Source organism: Podarcis gaigeae, assembly GCF_964106915.1.
Source record: "Podarcis gaigeae genome assembly, chromosome: 11".
Lineage (NCBI taxonomy): Eukaryota > Metazoa > Chordata > Lepidosauria > Squamata > Lacertidae > Podarcis > Podarcis gaigeae.
In genome coordinates this window covers 43,349,854-43,368,024 of record NC_139687.1, presented here as the reverse complement: position 1 = coordinate 43,368,024, position 18,171 = coordinate 43,349,854, and the positions used below count along the sequence as shown (strand labels likewise).

General features: G+C 40.7%; 2 protein-coding genes and 1 long non-coding RNA gene across 4 annotated transcripts in view; 2 read left to right on the top strand and 1 right to left on the bottom strand.

The window, feature by feature from the left end:
• Positions 1-13,112, top strand: part of ITGA1 (integrin subunit alpha 1) — a 67,043-nt gene extending 53,931 nt beyond the window's left edge. Inside the window, exons 23-30 of the mRNA XM_083703425.1 lie at positions 770-859; positions 1,966-2,068; positions 2,920-3,033; positions 3,715-3,819; positions 5,199-5,303; positions 5,925-6,017; positions 6,942-7,058; positions 8,148-13,112. Coding sequence (XP_083559551.1) covers positions 770-859; positions 1,966-2,068; positions 2,920-3,033; positions 3,715-3,819; positions 5,199-5,303; positions 5,925-6,017; positions 6,942-7,058; positions 8,148-8,192 — 772 coding nt within the window. The 3' untranslated portion in view covers positions 8,193-13,112. The remainder of the gene's footprint in view (positions 1-769; positions 860-1,965; positions 2,069-2,919; positions 3,034-3,714; positions 3,820-5,198; positions 5,304-5,924; positions 6,018-6,941; positions 7,059-8,147) is intronic.
• LOC310827604 lies at positions 12,146-15,189 on the bottom strand. The gene is made up of 2 exons (XR_014556462.1): positions 14,650-15,189; positions 12,146-13,285 (listed from the first exon to the last, which is right to left on the bottom strand). It is a non-coding gene; the product is annotated as an uncharacterized lncRNA (long non-coding RNA).
• Positions 15,190-15,241: 52 nt separating this feature from the next.
• ITGA2 (integrin subunit alpha 2) overlaps positions 15,242-18,171 on the top strand; it is a 52,997-nt gene continuing 50,067 nt past the window's right edge. For both annotated transcript variants that reach the window (XR_014556361.1, XM_083703424.1), the window contains exon 1: positions 15,242-15,716. Coding sequence is in view for 1 of the 2 variants with exons in the window: in XM_083703424.1 (XP_083559550.1) it covers positions 15,641-15,716 (76 nt within the window). In the remaining variant the exon portion in view is untranslated. The remainder of the gene's footprint in view (positions 15,717-18,171) is intronic.

Sequence of the window (18,171 nt, the reverse complement as noted above, 5' to 3'; positions counted from 1 at the left end):
GTATTGTTAATCTCCCCACCAATGCCCAATTTTGCTCCCTAGGCTGCTAAGTGAGATACCATTTCCATATGAACGTTTATGAAGGCCCCATTTATAAATTGACAGTAGCTGTTTATTACATGGATGGTAACAAATCAGCTAAATTCCGGCTAAATATTAGGAAGAACTTTCTGACAGAAAGAGCTGTGCAGTGATTGAATGGACTACCTCAGAAGGTGATGGACTCCTCTTCAGAGGTTGGGTGGCCTTCTGAAAGGACTCTTTTAGTTGTGATTCCTGCATTGCAGTGAATTGGACCAAATGATCCCTGATATTCCTTCCAACTCTACAATTCTATGTGTCTGTATTCTTGAGGTACAAGTGCATCTGGTTTCATAGCTGCCCTTTGGCAAAGTGTTCAGAAAACTGATTTATACTTTAATATAATTTAATGTCTCAGTCAAGCTGAGCCCTGTGGTTCAAACAACTGCTCAGCTGTAATCATTTTATTTCCTGATGTAATATTGGTTGTTGCCAGAAATTCCAGAGAAGAAAATTATTGGGTAGTAGGACAATTCTATGTCTTTAGCAGTTTCTTACCTGAATGTGGAGCTTAGTCCAATATAACTTATTTTTGGACACATATCTCATTTTATGCTGAAAACTGCTGCAGCTTAAAGCAACGGACCAATAGATGTGTTAATCCACAACAGCAAGCATTTCAATCTAGCAAAATCTGACCCACCTGTAGTGCATGAATTTCATATTTGATCTTAATTTTTCGTTTCAGTGACAGTGAAGAACACGAAGAGACCCTCGCGGATAACAGAGGAAGTATTGCCATACCAGTCAAATATGAAAGTGGATTAATATTTAAAAGGTACCTCTATATATTTTGTCAGAGCAAAATTGTCCTACAGCGCAATTCTATACATATTTACTCAGAAGTATCATCAGGGTTTGCTGTCATGTGGGTATAGGATTACAGTCTGGTGGTATAATTTTATGTAATTTTACTTAGACATAACTCCCACAAGACTTACTAGGGATGTAAGAAGCATTGTTTTCTGTCCCACCCTACATTGGTCACATGCAGCACTGTTTTCATTCTGCTGCAGTTCATCTGACAAAAACTATATTATTCTACTTGGTGTCTGTAAGTTACATCATTTATGTCATTAATTACATACGTTGCTACGTCATTGCATGATTCCACCACATAAGTTTCAATGCAAAGGAAACACAATGCAAATACTGTACACATCAAACTGAAAGCAAATACAGCAAATGCCAATCATATTTCGTGATCTAAATTCTGGTGTAGACATGGGACAGGTAAGGGAACATCAAGAATTTCTGCTCCCATTTCTGTTTTCAGCTGAATTCTCGGACAACCTTACTTCCTAATAACCATGTTTAGGATTTCAGCCTTAGAGATAGCTTCACCTGAAGCAAAAAGGCACATATTCTATCCCACATAAGATGTAAGAAAAGCCCTGCTGGATCAAACCAAAGGCCTGTCTAGTTCAGAAATCTGTTCCCACGGTAGCCAACCAGATGCTATGGGAAGCCCTCTCCATATTTTAATTATTTATTACCTGTCTTTCACCCTAGCGTCCCAGGGCAGGTTACAACATTAAAACAAAATATTAAAAACAGTTTAGAACAATTTACAGTTGCAGAAATAAGGTGAGGCCTAAACATATACATCTAAAGTGTCAAAGCCAGGATTAAGAGGTGCATCTATTCTCCATGTTCACTAGAAGCTGTATTTGACATCTATGGCTGATAGTGAAAGAGCATGATTTTTGTTTAATTACTTCATGGTTTTCTCAGCATCAGCACCAGCCCCTATCTAAAAACATGGGTTTATTGAACACTGACCTACCTTTTGATTATTTTATGTTACTGTATTGATGTATGTGGAATATTTGGAAAACTCTAAATAGTAAGATACATTTTTGTTTTGTTTTGTTTCTTTTTCAGAGAACCCAGTTCATTTCACATCATTATTGCTGCAAATGATACTTTCCCTAAATATATTAATTCCACTGAGAACATCGGAGATGAAATTAACATAAACTACATGGTAAGAAAAAGCCTGCAAACATTTACTGGCTGCTGTTCTTTTCTGTGTGTGTGTGTGTGTGTGTAAAAGTGAAATTTTACCTATTTAAATCTACCCTAGCCTCTGACGGTTGAAAAACAGTTTGTGGTGATCAACTTTATAATTGTAAAAATGTGGGTTTTGTTTCATACACTGTTTTTATTTGGTTTTGAACTGTATCACTTGTGTTTTGTAACCCACTCTTAGGCACCTTAGACTGAAGGGCCATTTTCAATTTCAGTCAGAGTGTTGACATGGGGGAAAAGAGATTCAGTGGGAGACTGATAGAGTGACAGCAAAGTCAAAATCCCCACTTGTGAATATATTCAAAATTTAATTGCAAACAGAGTCAAAAGTAAGATAATTAGTCCCCACTTACATTTTAAATGGATACATCCATACATTCCTGGTTACATATTTGTACCTCTGTGTATTAATCCAGGAGTAGTATAGTCAGCCAGAAAAAAGAGCTGAGATACTTCTTGGCACATCTTTCTTAGCCATTTATATATCAAAAAGTATGACAGCTGTTCTTCTTTTTAATTTACCCTTTTATGCCATTTAATTTACCATTTATGAAATTATATAATTTATACAGAATATACTATGATCTGATGTTGTAAGGCTTTGGGATTGCAAGAACTAATAATATCCTATGGGCAGGTGTCAAACCATAGCTAGTATTCTGTATTCTGCACATTCAATAGGCATTGCCCCCCCCCCAGCTTATAGTTCAAAGAGGTCTGGAGTAGGATGGTGCTGGATATTGATGAGGTCCTTAGCACTGAATGAATGGACTAATCAAAGTGAAACTTCCATCCTTTTGTCCATAGATTGAAAAAGGTGACCATTTTCCAATGCCGCCGCTTACACTGCAAATCTTATATCCTAACCTGACTTCAGTCGAAAACTATATCCTCTACCTGACCGCAATATCTTTCTCAGAGGTAAGTTAGTTATATGCAAACAGCATTGCCCAGTAACTGGAAGTTAAGCTTCTTATCTGAATTGTATGGATTTAATATTGTGAATGACAAGAAGTTCCATGTCTCTTTCCTTTCACTTTTCTAAATGGAAAATGGAAAACCGTCATCTTTAATATTTATTGCAAAACGCTTAGAAGTTTTTGCTACAGTCAAGTGGCATATAAATTTTGGTAAATGAAGGTAAAACTTCTAGAAAGTTTAAGGGATAAGAATAGAACAGTCTACTCTGTTCAGGTTAGAAACCAGAAAATCCATGATGTCGTATCCAGCTTTGGACCAAATACTGCATTGTGGTCTGGGCAAGAAATTTCTTTGTGCATGTCCAAGCTCACTTGGGCATGTAGAACTATTTGTGCTCTGCTTTAGTTATAAAAAAATGTGGAATAGTGATTAAAAATAACCTGCCCTGTTCGCTTTACCCTTTTCTGTTTATTATGGTATATTTTTCTTAGCACTGGGTTATTCTGTTATTTCTGTTTAAAATTATTTTGCTTTTTAAATTACTATTTTCTGATCCTTTATACAGCTTATAACAACTGCAGAGACATAAGCCAACTTATTTGTGAAATTAACTTAAACATGGTTAAAACTGTCTTGGACTGCCAATAATATTTGTTTCCTGGTTGCTTTCTCCGCTAACAGAATGTAAACTGCAATTCCAGCCACTCCACAAATCCTTTGAGAATTGGTGGTGACCCTCCCTTTGAGACATCAGGAATAAGACACCCTCTAAAGGATCCAAAAATAGTACGTTTTTCTGAATGTCTGTCTGCTTGGGGAGGCTGAATATTATCACAGACGTGACTAGTTTCAGTTTGGGTTATGTTAGGAAACATTTCCCTGTCATTGTTACCTGTAATCACAATCGTATTTTTCTTAGCCTTTGCTGGGAATATTATGCACAGGAACAGGAAATGCATAATAAGAAGAAGCAGGTTAGTGGGAGGGGCAGGAGGGGGGCAGGTGAGATGATAGGGAGGTATGTACAGTGCAAATGTACATAGAGCCAATCCAGCTCTCCTGCTGGTGCATTTGCACCATGCTGACCTCACCGTTGCCTTGCTGCTTCCAATAACTCATACCTACAGGACCGCCTCTCCCGGTATGCCCCACGGAGGACCTTAACGTCCATAAATAGCAATACTCTAGAAGTCCCGGGCCCTAAGGAAGTCAGATTAGCCTCAACCAGGGCCAGGGCCTTTTCAACACTGGTGGAACGCTCTGTCTCATGAGACCTGCGGGATCTGATTTCTTTCCGCAGGACCTGTAAGACAGAGTTGTTCCACCTAGCCTTTGACATGGAATCAGCCTGATCCCCTCCCCCTCTTTCCTTTCCCTTCTGTGATGAAACCCCTATTTGGGGACTTCCCTGGCTTTTCTCTGGCCCACGTAGGACCAGTCTGGATAGTTGGCCTTGGTGAAGATTTGACGTTTTCTCCCCCAAAACAGTTTTTGATCTGGGCTTCCACTGAAATGGGGCTGCATTTTAAGTTGTATATTAATCCTGTTTTTAAGTTGTATTTTAATCAATTGTTTTTATACTTGATGTTAGCCACCCTGAGCCCAGTCTTGGCTGGAGAGGGCGAGGTATAAATAAATAAATAAATAGGCAAAAGCAACTCACCTGCCTGAAAACAAGCACTGTGGCTCTGCTCCACCCAGTAAGCCACTTCTGATAACCAGCACATGCAATTACAATAGCCCCACTGACAGACGTTTTCACCTTATTTAGATATGGTGAGCATATACTCTTAGGAGTATAATTTTGAGTTTTGAGGGCCTTTATAGCTTTTTGGCTCTGAGTTTCCTCCATCTTTCCATTGCAGTGAACAGAAATACGCACTGATTCTTTTTTCCATTATTTTATGAGTCAGAAATATGCGTACTGGTTTAAGTTGCTCTCTGTCTCAGAGTCTGTGGGACCCTTTTTCACCACATACCCTATATGACTGCCACTCTATGCATTTCAATAGAAATAATATATAATAATAGATGTTGAGTGACATTTATTTCAGTGGGTTGACAGTCAGAAAATGGCTGTCAGGATATCTGAAGTAAGGCTATTTGGGGCAGTCATGTTTGGCAGAGGTTTAATTAATAATGTCTGTCTATGATCCCTCAAACAGAACTGTGATTTTTATCGCTGTGAATCTATTAACTGTACGGTGGCTCCATCGAATATAACTCATGTGAACATTTCATTCCGAATCTGGAAACGTACCTTTAAAAAGGTAAGTGAACCGCCAACTTTGTTACAGTCGTGAATCCATCACTCATGCTGCAGTTTGCTTTATGAGAGAAAGGTATCATTGGAGCATACTGGGATGTTCACTGGGATCACAGCTGTGTGAGAAAGGGTTAACCATCAGTAAAAATTTCCCACCCTCTATCCTGGTGCCTATGATTGAATAAAATAAATACACTGGTGTAGTTCTGGTGGCAGTGGAGGGGAACAGCTGGGGGCAAGTGTTACAAAAAGGCACGTAACTGAAGGAACCACTAACTTCCTCCTTTATTTCCCACATTTTACCAGTAAGGAAGAGGAGCTGTTCAACAAGATAAGAAGCAAAGTGCCAAGGCAATCTCAGTGAGACAGCTGACAGTGGCAATGAATGTCATAAATCAAGGGTGGCCAACTTTTATCAGACAGAGTTCTGTGCCAGAGTGCCAGAGACCAGACAGTGGGTGGGATAAGAACTGTAGTTCTCAGACCACCTCTCAAGCAGGTTTTCCACCTGCTGTTCTACACAGTTTTAAACAATTTCCTCTTAGAAGCAGAAATCATACTCTGTTCTGATTCATCTCTGGAAACCGATGCTTTCTCAAACTGCTTTTCTTCTGCTTTATTCTAGGCAAATCTTCATAGTGCAGAGGTCAACGTAAGAGCATTACTTAGGAGTGGAAACTCATTACTAATATTGAAAAAAGAAAATGAAAGAATAGAGGTAAGTCCCATCAGACTCTTGCAAACATTGGAAGCTCAATCCACAAACCACTTAAGGAAGGGGGAAAGGCTGCCATCCTAACCTTATGAATTATGCCATAAGGCTCACTGAATTTACTTCTAAGTAAACATGCAGACTGGCTGCTCATTTCTTCAGAAATATTTGTCCAGATTCACAACTACAATCAAATGGAAAGGTAGTAAAAACATTCTGTTCATTGATTTTCACATGATGTGGAAAATTAGCCACCTAATTTCTTCTCTGCCACTGCACTCTTAATTAAATTAGTGCATAATGAGGGTGCTTATTTTTAACATTCGCAGCTTTGCAGCACAATTCTCTGCATATTTATCCAAAAGTAAGTCCAATGGGGTTTTCTTCCAAATAAACACATACTTCTGAGTAAACATGCCTGTGGTTGCATCACACAACAGCTGCTCAGATCTCTTGGGATGCAGTTCTTTACAAAGTTTATCGGAAGGAAATCTCATTAAATGTATTTGGATTCACTTCTGAGTTAGCATGTATAGGATTGTGCTCCTAGTATGCCTTGGTTGCGAATTCAGCCTGAAGTGATTGGTAATTACATTTCATTGACTTCAGTAGTACTTGTGTACACAAAACCTTGAGATCAATTGCAGCTGTTTTTATTTCAAAACACTTTTTGGGACAGCACTAATTTGCACAGGTAACTAGTAGAAGCAAAACTCTCACACAGCTTTCCCCTGGATATTATCCCACGTAATAGGCCTCTTTTCCCCCTTCACTTGCTTTTGTGTATTTGCATGAAAACTTCAAAATTAAATACAACTAAAAGTTTGTGTGTGTTAAGACACAATTAAATACAGATTAGATTAGACCTAGACCCTTGTTCTGGCATTACTGAAATACTGATTTATTTGTGTGTATATTTTCAATTTTCAGACCATTATTAAAATTTCCAAAGAGCTTCTTCCTGGTCATGTGCCACTATGGGTTATTCTGCTGAGCGTTTTTGCTGGACTTTTGATTCTTACACTGCTTATATTTGCATTATGGAAGGTATGGTATATGCAGTGTTTGTTCCATATTTGAGTTTAGTGTTTCAGAATTATTCTCCCCTCAGTGAAATTCAGAACAAGGTGATCAGTATTAAAGCAAAATCTAATTGCTCCCTACATATTATCTTACTGATAAAGGCTGCCTTGTGCCTCTATTGTTGCAGCAGCAATATCATATGAAGGAATAATGATCTCAGTTCCCCAAATGTTGGTTCTTATACAGCCAAAATGGCACCATCCATGCATAAGGAGGGAGGTGTTAGCGGACTTCAACAAACCTGAAGTTTTGCAGAAATTAAAAAACATATTTTAAGGGAGGGGGGATCCTAAAGGGTGAGGAGGGCTCCTGAAACAGAATGCTGACAACAGCTACAGCTACAGAATGCTGACTAAATGTTACTCATACTCATCCACTGATTTCTAACATTGATTATCACCCATAGTACATAGTATCTGATTACTTCCATTGCAGTAAGCATCTGGGTGGCATTAAGCATTTGACCACAAGTGGGAGCCCTTGTCAAAGCCAAAGAAAGAAAGAAAGGGAAATAACACAAAGCAGATTTAATATGTATTCAGTGGTACCTCGGTTTCAGAACAGTCCTGTTTACGAACAATTCAGTTTATGAACTCCGCAAAACCAGAAGTAATGTCCCAGTTTGCGAACTTCCGTCTAAGAACAGAATCCAAACGGTGGAAGGGCACCGGCGGCAAGAGGCCTCATTAGGGAAAGCATGCCTCAGTTTAAGAACAGTTTTGGTTTAAGAACGGACTTCCAGAATGTATTAAGTTCGTAAACCAAGGTACCACTGTACAAAATTTGAATCAAGTACCTTAGGAGTTGCACAATGATCGTCTTAATTCAAGGCTTTCTGTTCTTTGCGTGACTGAGTGTCCTATTTCTGATGTTTTATAACAACTAATCGGTTATTCCAAACTGAATTTTGATGGCAAAACCTCTCTTGACAGAGAAGTGCATGTTAAGTAGATTGGCCTTAAATACAAACAGAAATGAATTTCTCCCCCATCCTTGTACATCCCTGCAAGTTTTCAAAGCTGGATTAAAATGTTGTTACCACTTTCCTTTCAGGCTGGGTTTTTCAACAGGCCTTTAAGGAAGAAAATGGAGAAATGAGAAGGGGGAACCCTCCAGAAGCAAACTAGGAATTCTACAAGGACTTGTCCTCAGGTCTTCCTCAGAAATGTGACTGTAAAACACTGACTTGGAGCAATCTAGGTGGTCACAAAAGTTTTCTTGAACACTAACAGAAAGTGCCTAACACTAAACACACACATACACACAAAAACACATGAAGCCAACAAATCAATGATAGAAAAGGGCACACAGCACATGTTGTGTGTCTAAGGAGACTTTGGGCTTCTGCATCTCAAGCATGCAATTCCATGGGGCATGCAGACTCCTTTTAAAACCAAGGAGAGCTTTAAAAGCAATTTGGGATATGGCCAGAATGGAGAGTGGTCTACAGAGGAAAGGAAACAACAGTGGAGTTGTGGGTTGGGACCAACTGGCTGAAGGTAGCTTAGCTTAGCTCTGCAGCTCTGTAGATCCCAGTCATCCCCCCCCCCCCCCAAAAAAAAAATGGTGTTTGCTTTCAGATCAGCATTCCGCTAAGGCTGGCACATTTATAGAGCAGTGTGTTCTACTGAACTAAATAGGATGCACTTCCTAATGAGACAGGTTTCCTACCCTCTCCTGATATTTTGGAATACAGCCACGTTAGCCCCAGACAGCACAGCCATCCGTCCCTAGGCTGAGAGAGAGTTTTGGATTTGGGATTAGTCTCAAACGTTTTGTAAAGTTGCTGTTTTGTTGTTCCAAAAGAGGGACGAAGCTGCAGAATCATTTCCCATAAGTAAAAGAATTAAAAGCTTGGTACTTCACTGTAAGCCTGAATTTCAAATCCTGAATATAGCTGTTGGTTTCAGCGGCAAACATTTGCTTCGAAGAATAGCACTCAGAATGCATCGTTTTGCTCTATTTATGATGAGACACGCAGATGTGTTTTGATCAATTTATTGTATGACCATCAAAAAATATATATACAAGTGCAGTGCTGGTGCTGTCTATTCCTGATGCCACCCAATTTTTTTCATCTATTCGTTATTGTACAAAAGGAGGTTTATGTGCCTAGACAAACTTAGTTTCTGTGGTTTCACTAAGATTTTTGAAAGGATAATCAAATCTGCACACACCTTTTTCAAACATTTAAGGGATGGGGAAATATATAGGGGTGGTTGTGAACTCTATGGTGCTGGTGGGCATTTAACCCTGGTTGTAATATATTTCCTCCATTAATCTGGCAATTATATTGGGGGTGGGTAGGATGTAGACCATGCCGTCGGTTAAAAATTAAAAAAATAGTGCCAGTCAGTAAAGAGCCTCTCATACATGTGGCTTGTAATGGAATATTTGCTTAATTTTTTTTTCCAGTTTAACTGGCACATTGGAATTTTGGAAATGTGAGCAAGTATTTCGTGGAATGACCAAATATCATTATGTCTGTTGGAGGGAGTGGGGTCCAAACCCAAAACTTATCTATGTTGCCCTATTGCTACAAGGTTACAAATCAGCTGTATTAGCATATAACTACATGAAGATTGCAAGTGGCCATAATTGTGACGTGTGAGGAATTCACAGCACGAATAATCACACATATTTGTTTGGTACGGCATACATTTCACACTGGAGATTCTGTTGTTTGCCATTTAAGACATTGTCAGAAAACCTCGCCAAGAATCCTGTTATTTGCACATAAATTAAAAGGAATGGAAACTCAGATTTAGGATTATACACTGATTCCTACAGGGAAATGCATCACAGTATCAAGCAATTAAAAAGAAACAAGAGTCTAGCGCTACAATGAAGCAAGGTGACCTCCCTTGGTTTTCATTTTTTGCTACTTATGTGTCGAGGAATTATTTAAACATTAGCTATGTTAAGTGTCTGTCTGAAACACTATTATGTACACTGTATCTATAGAAATACACTGAAATAGATAGAATGTTTAAAATCCTAATAGAGCACAAAACACAGTGGCCCAAATCCCACTAAATTTAGCCACAGGTGACTGAAAGCACAAGAAGGTTATTTAGATACAACTAACTTGTTCCAATTAGCCGCTTTAAAAAAGGGAAATCCATTCATTTTAATGGAACTCAATTTAAAGGTAAACGTGCTTAGGATCATGGCCTGAAGATTGCACTCAATGGCCCATTTAGTCTAATTTAAGACAGTGAAGCTCTACTGGAGAAAGTTGGCTGCATATTGTTACCTAATATTGTTTAATGCAAGTCAAATTATCTTTCCCCAAATATATCACCTTTCTTCTGCACTATGAAAATGTTTTGCTATACATTCACAATTTGAGTAGCTTGGTGTGTATATAAATGTGGACATTTTAAATGTAAGCTTGGTATATATTGTTTAACTTCAAAAGTTTTATCTCTTTTATGCTACCCTATCTGAATTTTTCACTATTCTTGGTTGGAAGGTTATTCCTATCCCCAAGAATGAACACGTACATATGAGCTAGTTCACACATGACAGCAAACTACAGGAACCAGCCTTGTCCCTGTGCCCTTCTTCCCATTGTGTTTTCAATTAGTTACTTACTGTTTGGCAATAAATAAATAAAAGCTTGCCATTACATCTGATCTAGGAAATAACAGTTTGCACTAATCCTTCAACCTAGGATTGTAGAGCCAACTTCAAACTGGCTTACAATCCTAGTTCAGAAGGAAAGCACAAACCATGCTATGGTTTGCACTGAAGTGAGAATTAACTAATTGAAATAGAGAACACAAGGAGACAGGAAGAAGGGCAAAACAATGTGCTAGCTCAAGGTTTATTCCAGTAGTATCAAACCGTTAGCTTTAAATATATTTGAGTATACACAAAGTTAAATAAATTTTCATTTATTGTTTTAAGTGATTATATCAAATTGATGTAATGAGTCTGATTCATGCTTTATAGTACCCATAGCATTCATAAGTCTGAAGCAAACCATGAGTTTCAAACTCCTGAAGGCATACTGTTTGTTTGTGTATGCTTCTTCCTAATACAATTTCACAATCCTGTCTGAAGAAGATGAACAAAGCCCTTTGTTTGGTGAATATAACTTAGCAGAAACCACAGACAGAGCCACAACTTGAGGCTTCTGAATAATTATGACTCTGTGGGTTGCCAGTTCTTGAGCAATTCCTCAAGATCAGTCAGCTGTGCACCTGGAAAGATGAGGTAGTGAATCTTGACCTCATTCTGTTTCACCCTCCTTATGTGGAATTTCTAGTATAGTAATGAACTGGATCCAACCTCACAACACTATTGTTCAGTGTCTGTTCCGAAGCAAGTTCCACTGAATTCAATTGGGATTACATTTCTAGGAATGTAGTATATAGCATTGCAATCCAAATCAGTTGTACCTGTGACCCAATGAAATCAGTGGGACAAAGTCGTGACTTAATTTTACTGTTTGGATTGCTTCACGTGAATTATTTCATGCAACAACCCTGTCAGGTGTAGGTATTGTTGATGGGGCAGAGAAAGTAATCACCAGGTGGCCTTAGGGAAGCCAGAGGTGAGAGATGTGAACCACAGGAGAGGATGTTGCTGTTGCACTCAAGCATAGCCATCTGGTTGGCCACTGTGAGAACAGGACGTTGGATTAGATGGGCCTTGGCCCTGATCCAGCAGGGCTCTTATGTTCTTATCTTCAACTCTGCTTCTTCACCATAATGCTACAAGGGACATGGCTCAGTGATAGAAAACCTGGTTTGCATGCAAAATATCCCGGGTTCAGTCCCTGGCATCTATACACCCCTGTCTGAAACCCTGGAGAGCTGCTTCCAGTCAGTGCTGATGATACTGTGGATGTTGGACCTGTTTAAAGTGACATGGTGATGCTTTAAATGTTGAGTGCAGATAGGGCCTCATGCTAGAGCTGAAGAAGAGGAACAGGTACGAATGAGCATTATGGCATTGGTGTTGTGCAACTTATCTGAGAAAGCTTATACCCAGAGCAAACTTAGTTGGCCTCTAAGGTGCTACTGGACAATGTTTTTTTATTATTATTTATTTGAGATACACATTTTTAAAGATAGAGAACAGTAGAAAAGAAGAGCTTGCTTCTACACGGTTTTTTGTTTTTATTTTTGGTCTTTCTACATTCTTTTTGGCATTGCTCTATTAAAAAGAAAGAAAACACACTCCAAGTATTTGTGTGTCATTATGTATATGTATATGTATATGTATAAACCCCCTCTTTCATGGAAAATGTGTTTTTCCAGGAACAAAACATTGGTGTTGGAGATTTCGCACAACAGAAGCAGCTTTCTTGATATTTCAAAGTGTATAAATTTGAAAGTGCAACACTAAAAACCTTTTGATCACAGGTGCAGAATATGAAAATGTTGACATAAGTAAAAGGACAAATGATTGTTGTTGCATGTAAGCGTCCAAATTCAAGATGATCTGTTGCATGAATTTCTAAGTTTCCTTACTAGCACGGATCTAAATGACTCACTGACTTCTCCCACACTGCTTAACAATGTTCCTCAGAAGAAGTTGCAACATTCTGTGTTGATACAGGGTGAGCATGAATGGAGGGGGTGGCCTTATCAGATGAGACACATATCTTGAATCACTGCATCTCCAAGAAAACATCCTGCCCATTCATGGTGTGCATTTCATCAAGTTCTTGCTGCATGAACCCGATTTTTAGAGGGCAGAGCCATTATGAAAAAAAGTAAATAAAATAAGTGGCTTGTTTCTTAAAAATAAATGTCAGAAATGAAGTCCATTTGGGGAAAAAAATATTCTCTTAGCAAAAAGATGTAACAAAAGTCCACAAAAGGTGTAAGAATGTGTATTTCAAAAAGTGATAGCCAACATTAGATATACCCAGAGGAGACCTGTTAAAATCAATGAATTTAAGTAACTTTATTTCAATGGATCATCGTCCATTGTGATAACATGGTAAAACTGTACCTTTTTTTGTATGGAAATTGTCACTTGAATAAACACTCTTCTCCTTGTTGTAGGTTTCCACTCCTTTTTCGTTCATTCATGAGCTGGTGACATTAAGCCACCAGTGTTATATTTCAAAATATTAATAAGCTCCTTCAACATTTGTTTAAAGATGAGCCAGAAATTATTTTGGCTTTGTGTCTTGAAATAATCCGTAGAGTTTTTCAAACAGAAATTCCATCCTAAAATGAAAAAGGCAAACACAAAACATTTGGTAAGACATAAATGACACTCGCTTCATAGTGTGCTAAGAGAGTACCCACCCCAACCCAGCTATTTACTATGAGATTTCTATGGCAAGTGTTTCTGAGTATTCTGTTGACCAATGGAATTGTATCAAAGTTAACATTCAGCTAAAGGTCTCTAATATGGGCAGGAAAATTTGTTGTTGCTGTTCTTTCTGTTCATCTATTTATATACAATATGGGTTTGCATATGCACCATACATTTAAAGAACTATTACACCACTTTAATAGTCATGGCTCCGCCAAAAGAATTATGGGAGCTGTGGTTTGTTAAGGGTGTTCCAAGTTGTCAAGAAACCCCATTTCTGCTACAATTCTCAAAGTTCCCTGGGAAGAGAGGATTGTTAAATCACTCTGGAAATTGCAACTCTACAAAGGGCACTAGTACTGGTGTGCATATTTCAGGGAACTCTTATTATGGTCTCTAGGGTGCACCTGTCAGAAGAACCTGAGCCATGGACACAGGTGGTGCTGTGGTCTAAACTGCTGAGTCTCTTGGGCTTGCTGATCAGAAGGTTGGCGGTTCAAATCCCTGTGATGGGGTGAGCTCCTCTTGTTCTGTCTGTCCCAGCTCCTGCCAACCCAGCAGTTTGAAAGCATACTAGTGCAAGTAGATAAATAGGTACCACTGTGGTGGGAAGGTAAACGGCATTTCTGTGTGCTCTGGTTTCCGTCATGGTGTTCCATTGCACCAGAAGCAGTTTAGTCATGCTGGCCACATGACCCGGAAAGCCACCTGTGGACAAACGCCGGCTCCCTCAGCCTGAAAGCAAGATGAGCACCACAACCCCATAGTCGCCTTTGAGTGGACTTAACCGCCCAAGGGTCCTTGAACTTCCCCCCCTTTTTTGTAGCATGTGAGGAGCACTTCTTGTCCTCATTTCTATTGTGTCCCTCTAGGGCAACACTTTCCACCTTCACAACTGCAGCCCCTTTCAGAAAGAGATGATTTGGCCACGGTACTCCACACTCAGTTTACTTCCAGACTGGATTATTGCAATAGCTCTGTGTGGGACTTCCCTTGAAGACAACTTGGAAACTTCAACTAGTTAAAAATGCAATAGCCAGATTATTAGCTAGGGGTCCGTTTAGAACTGACATAATAACCCTTGTTTTAAAGTGCCTGCATTGGTTGCCAGCGCATGTCTGAACCTAATGTAATCCTCACAACACCCCTGAAAATTATAGGCCAGTATAATTATGCCTATAGTGGAAAAGGCAACACTGAAAAAGTATGGCTTGGAAGGCCAGCCAGCTTTGTGATGAAGGCAAAATTTCAGCCTTGGGACTTCCAGACTCACATCATATATCCCGACACTAAGCCAGTTCTCAGACAGAGGAAGGAGCTTCCTTACATCTGTTTATGGAAGCTTAGGTAACGGATATCTCAAAGGAAACTATGGTACAAAAATGGTCCTCTGCTGGGCGTCTCTTTTGCATGCAGTGGCAAAAGTGGGCATGAGCAGGCAGGTACAGCATACTAGGAAAATTCTGTGGAGAAGTGGTAACAAAAAGTCCACACATTCTTAGTCATCCCTCAGCTCAAGAAGGCACTAATATAATACAATGGGTGCATTAAGGAATTTTACACCAGTATTTGCCAACCTGGTGCCCTCCAGGTTGTTGGACTACACTTCCCATCATCCTTGACCATTGGCCCTGCTGGCAAGGGCTGATGGGAGTTGTAGTTCGAAAAGAACCCGGCTGCCCTCTCAGGGTTGTTTTAGACACAGAACCTATTTTTTTTAGATGTTCACTTTGCTGTAGCTGTTACTTCACTGGCTTTAAAATATAGTTGCGCTGAACAGGGTCCTGGCCATCCGCCCTAAAGTTCTGCCCTGGCAGCAGCCGCCCCTTTTCGTCACTCCTGGCCGGCCTGTGAGACGAAAAAGTTGAGCTTTCAGAGGGGGGGGGCGTGCTCGGAGTTCGAGTTATGAGGCAGGTGAATGAAAAAAGCTCGCGCGTTTGTGGCAGGAAAGCGCGGGCCCTGGGAGACTTTTTGTCTCTGGGCGGCGACGTCGGTCCGCAGGAGGTGTTTGTTGGCGAGGGAAACGGGGAGGGGCTGCCGCCTTCTCTCCCTGGGGGCTCCTTCCACCAGCAGGAGCGTGGCGGGGGTGGCCGGCGGTGGGCGGAGCTGCCCTGCCCTCTCACGACTTCTCGTGGCTCGCGCAGCTCCTTTCACTCGCCTGCCGCGGCCGAGCTGCACCTTGCGCCCTCGCCTCGACCCTCCTCCCCTCTCTCTTTTTTCGGCTTGGTACAGTCGCCAGCGCGGTCCCCTCTCCGCTGGGAACTATGGGCGCGAGAGGACGCTGCGTGAGCTGCCTGGCTGCGAGGCGCCTGCTGCTGCTGCTGCTGCTGCTCAGCTCAGGTAAGTCGGCGGCTCTCTTGTCGGGCAGGTGGGAACTCGCCCGCTGCAGCAGTGCAGGAGCTTCTCCTGTCGCCTCGGGACGCGCTTCTTCTGCCGAGTCCTGAACTGCAGCGGGATGCGAGGCGCTTGCAAAGCAAGGGCGCCTCTTTGCTTAACATCCCCCCCCCCCAAAAAAAACCCACCAGCATCGGAAAGAAAAGTCTCATTTTGGGCTCCATTTGTAAATCTCCCCAGGAGGAAAACACAAACAAACCTTCTCTTCTCTGCTGGTGAAAACGCAGGATGCCATTCAGCTAAGTTTTACTTAGAGTAGGCCTATTGAAATTAATGGGATTGACTTTTGGTGGATCTAGAAAACTTAGTCGCACTGCTGTCAATCATGGGGTGTGTGAATGGCGCTTTTAACTCTCTTATGTTGAAACCTGTGAGACTTGACAGTCTTTTTGCATTTGGGCAGGATCTTCATAGACTATCATAGAATTAGTTACAGGTAGGTAGCCGTGTTCATCTGCCATAGTCAAAACAAAATTTTAAAAATTTAACAAACTTAGTTGGTCTCTAAGATGCTACTGGAAGGAATTTTTTTTTATCATAGAATTGTAAGTGTTGAAAAGGAACACGAGGGTCATCTAGTCCAACCCCCTGAAATGTAGGGATCTTTTGCTCACTGTGGGTCTTGAACCCATGACCCTGCGATTAAGAATTTCATGGTCTGCTGACTGTCTTTATAACAACAATAACAACAACGATAAATTGTTGTGGATAATATATAGACCAAGGGTGTAGATGAAGAGGAAGAGATTACAAATCTTGGCAGCCCATGTGGATGCAGGGTTTCTTCTTGGACTGGGGAGACTGATCCCCATTCAGACATGACATTTGCTTGGGGACCTTATCCCAGACACTCTCAGCCTAGGCTACCCTGCAGGGCAGGTGTGAAGATAAAATGGGAAGAGAATTGGGTATGCTGCCTTGGACTCCTTGGGTGGAATTATTAGTACTAATTTGCTTTTTGTTTTTAAAACAACCCCTCTAGCATTTCTGTACTGGCATTCAACTGTTGAAACCATTTTAGCTCAGTTATTACACCATTCTTGCAAGGTAGTCTGGTATGTTTATATCCATATTGCCATGTGATCCTTATTGTGTTACCTCAGGAGTAAGCCACCCATGAGACTTACACCCAGATAAGCATGTAGGATTGAGGTCCTAGTGAATTAATGGCTAAAGTGAAATTTTAAACAGGGACTTGATGGCTCATACTCTTAGCCACTACAGCAAACCAACTCTTATCTCCAGTTGATGGCCAAAAGTTTGGAATCAACCCTACAAGGGGATGACAGGGATTGAATCTGGGCAAAGCAGATGCTCCACCACTGAGCTACAGCTCTTCCCTAAGAAACAATAAAGCAACGCTTTGGTTATACTACTGAGAGCTGGATGAAGTGGTGTTGTTGCTTTTGACTTTGACATGTATGACTAGGCTTGCTTGCACCACTTGTCTAGACAGCAGACTCTGGGGTGTTCCTTCAGCTTGTGTTCCTCACCTCCTCGCACAGCAGCATTCAGCAGGGCAGTGATGCTTGCCTGACCTCCTGTCACCAGTGCTGCTGCAGCACACCAGGAGGCCCAAGAGTAGGGCTGAGACAATGGTGAGGGCAGCACAGTGTGAATGCACTGGCAGAGGCAATCCAGCACCCCCAGCAGTACATTTGCACCACGCTGACCTCACTGCCGACTCACTTCTCATCCTTTTGCTCCAGATACACCACAGTGTTGGGAGGTCATGTAAGCACTTCCACCACGCCAACTGCTGCTGGTTTAACATCTAGAAGTCTCGCAATACCCTGTAGCCAATCATGGTGGGGAAGAGGCACTCTGCACAGGCTCAAAAAGATTCCTGTCCTTACTGTTATTTCATATTTTCTGGCCTGGATTAGGAGTTCATGTTGTAAAATGTCAACAACAACAAAGCTGGGAGTGATGGAGTCCAACAAGATCTGGAATGCCCACCCCTAGCTTAAGCAAACCACTGTATTGTTTCAACTCCTAGCTCTGAAATATGGAGATATTGGTGTAGTAATGATCATGTAATTATAGGTTTAAGAACCTTAAGGTGGTTTTTAAAAAATAAATCCTTTATAGTTGAATAACTTTAAATAATAATCTTAACTTGAAGTTATCTTACATGCCATGTTCATTCTTGGGCCAAGATCAATGTAAAGTTTGGAAATCTAAACTGCCTTGTGTTTTTGGATAGGTTTACCCATATTTTTATGGGAACAGCAGCTGCAATATTCTCATGTCATAGCATTTTCCTTCAACGTTTCCAGATTGTAAAAATCAGGGGTTTTTTAATCTATCTGAGCTAATGGTGGAGTTGGATGGCATGCAAAAACATTTACCTGTAAGAAGTTCCAACATGTTATTTCAGTAACTATGGGAAACATTGTGG